The 2,052-nt window shown below is 38.5% G+C and overlaps 1 protein-coding gene across 1 annotated transcript in view; it reads left to right on the top strand.

Annotated features, from left to right (window-relative positions):
- Nucleotides 1-1,455, top strand: part of LOC116378958 (anoctamin-9-like) — a 4,427-nt gene extending 2,972 nt beyond the window's left edge. The window contains exon 4 of the mRNA XM_031840864.1: nt 845-1,455. Coding sequence (XP_031696724.1) covers nt 845-1,062 — 218 coding nt within the window. The 3' untranslated portion in view covers nt 1,063-1,455. The remainder of the gene's footprint in view (nt 1-844) is intronic.
- Nucleotides 1,456-2,052: the final 597 nt, after the last annotated feature.

The raw sequence follows: 2,052 nt of genomic DNA, 5'->3' as shown, positions 1-2,052 counted from the left end.
AGAGTGAATTCTAACTGGAATGCTTGTGATGAAGTCTGTCATTTAATAACCTCTGTGTTTGTGTCAAACATTATGAATATGTCTCCTCTCCCCCTCTCTCACCCACCCGGTCCCACCCTTTCAAAATAAAAGCCCCATAGAGTAACTGTATCTTAACATGAAGCTCAGAATGAGGTTTGAACAGAACTTCTCAAACAAAGGTTTATATCTCGAATACAGAAATGAAAATGGAAATGATGGGAGCGTTAGCTCCCATCATTTCCAAAGGCTTCTCAAACAAAGATGTACATGTCCAGTACAGAAATGACGGGAGCCATTTGTGGACTGTCCATCACAAATACAAGATTCAATCCAAGAGTATGAATCTAAAATGCAGAAAAGAGAGAAGCGATATCTCAATTGAACCTCAACGATACTACCGGTAACATCGGCGTGTGTAACTATATATTACGACGTCTTCGGGCAGTAGAAGCCACACTGTCAAAATTTCTTGCGAAATTTTCTAGTTCTATATACTGTGCATTTTTGTTATTTTATCTTCTATATTCTGATACTTAATTTGTCCTACTCTGTTATTCTATTGTATATATTGTGCATTTTTTAAATACTTAATATTTTTGGTTACTCTGTTACTTTGCCTACTTGTTATGTCTTGCTGCTGTAACATACAAATTTCCCCCTGGGGATGAATAAAGTACATATCTATCTATCTATCTATCATTTCTCATAACTTGTTGAATGTACTCCTAAAGCTTATTGCACAAACCTAAACGCTGTATCTTTAATGAAAGTGCTTAACATAATTACGTTTCCATGTTACTAAATCACTGTGCATCCCCTCTAGTGGTCCAGTTCAGTTTCACCACCATATTTGTGGCAGCGTTCCCCCTCGCCCCCCTGCTGGCTCTCATCAACAACATCTTTGAGATCCGCCTGGACGCTATCAAGATGGTCCGCCTGGAACGGCGGCTTGTTCCTAGGAAGACCAACGACATCGGTGAGCTGTGTGTCTGTCACTATATTCTGTGTAGAGTGAGCTGCTACAGCGTACATTCTGCATAACTGAATCATTTCAATAATACATTAGAACAGTGGCTGAAAATAGCAGAACTCAACATCAATATAAGAGCACTCCACAGAAATCCGAAAGTGCTACAATAATATGTAATAAAACATTTGATAAATATAACAGATAAAAACTCTTTATCGGGCAGTGTGAAGATAATAACGGTTAATTGTTATGGTTTGTCCTGATTGTCTGTTAGTCAACAAGACCGAGCAACAACCTACAGATTGAAATGACTTTGACATTTGATAGTAAAAATACCAAAATATTACTATTTATAAACACTAGCTTTGTTCAGAACTCCTGAACAGTCTCAACATTAAGACACTTTTTTCACCACTCACAAAATGTACAATATATTATACATAACATATTTAGATGACTGCCAGTGTTCTCTGTGAAAATACAAAGTCAGACGGTTTCCTTTCTAGAACATGAGACGATCTTCATGTCTTTTTTCACCTGAGGTCCCGTTACCACAAAGTGATGGAACGAGATCTCAGGTTCATTTTCAGCTCCATTAGTTTGCCTTTTTGTGCCTTCATTGAGAATTACTTCCACAAAGCCAACTATTACAGAAGTACGTGTGTAACAGTACTGTCTCCTGTGTACTTGTGTACGTGTGTAACAGTACTATCTCCTGTGTACTGGTGTACGTGTGTAACAGTACTATCTCCTGTGTACTGGTGTACGTGTGTAACAGTACTATCTCTTGTGTACTGGTGTACGTGTGTAACAGTACTATCTCTTGTGTACTGGTGTACGTGTATAACAGTACTATCTCTTGTGTACTGGTGTACATGTGTAACAGTACTGTCTCTTGTGTACTGGTGTACGTGTGTAACAGTACTGTCTCTTGTGTACTGGTATATGTGTGTAACAGTACTGTCTCTTGTGTACTGGTATACGTGTGTAACAGTACTGTCTCTTGTGTACCTGTGTAACAGTACTGTCTCCTGTGTACTTGTGTACGTGTGTAACAGTAC

This window comes from Anarrhichthys ocellatus, unplaced genomic scaffold (assembly GCF_004355925.1).
Source record: "Anarrhichthys ocellatus isolate YVR2014 unplaced genomic scaffold, GSC_Weel_1.0 scaffold3474, whole genome shotgun sequence".
Lineage (NCBI taxonomy): Eukaryota > Metazoa > Chordata > Actinopteri > Perciformes > Anarhichadidae > Anarrhichthys > Anarrhichthys ocellatus.
This window is presented reverse-complemented; position numbering and strand designations above follow the sequence as displayed.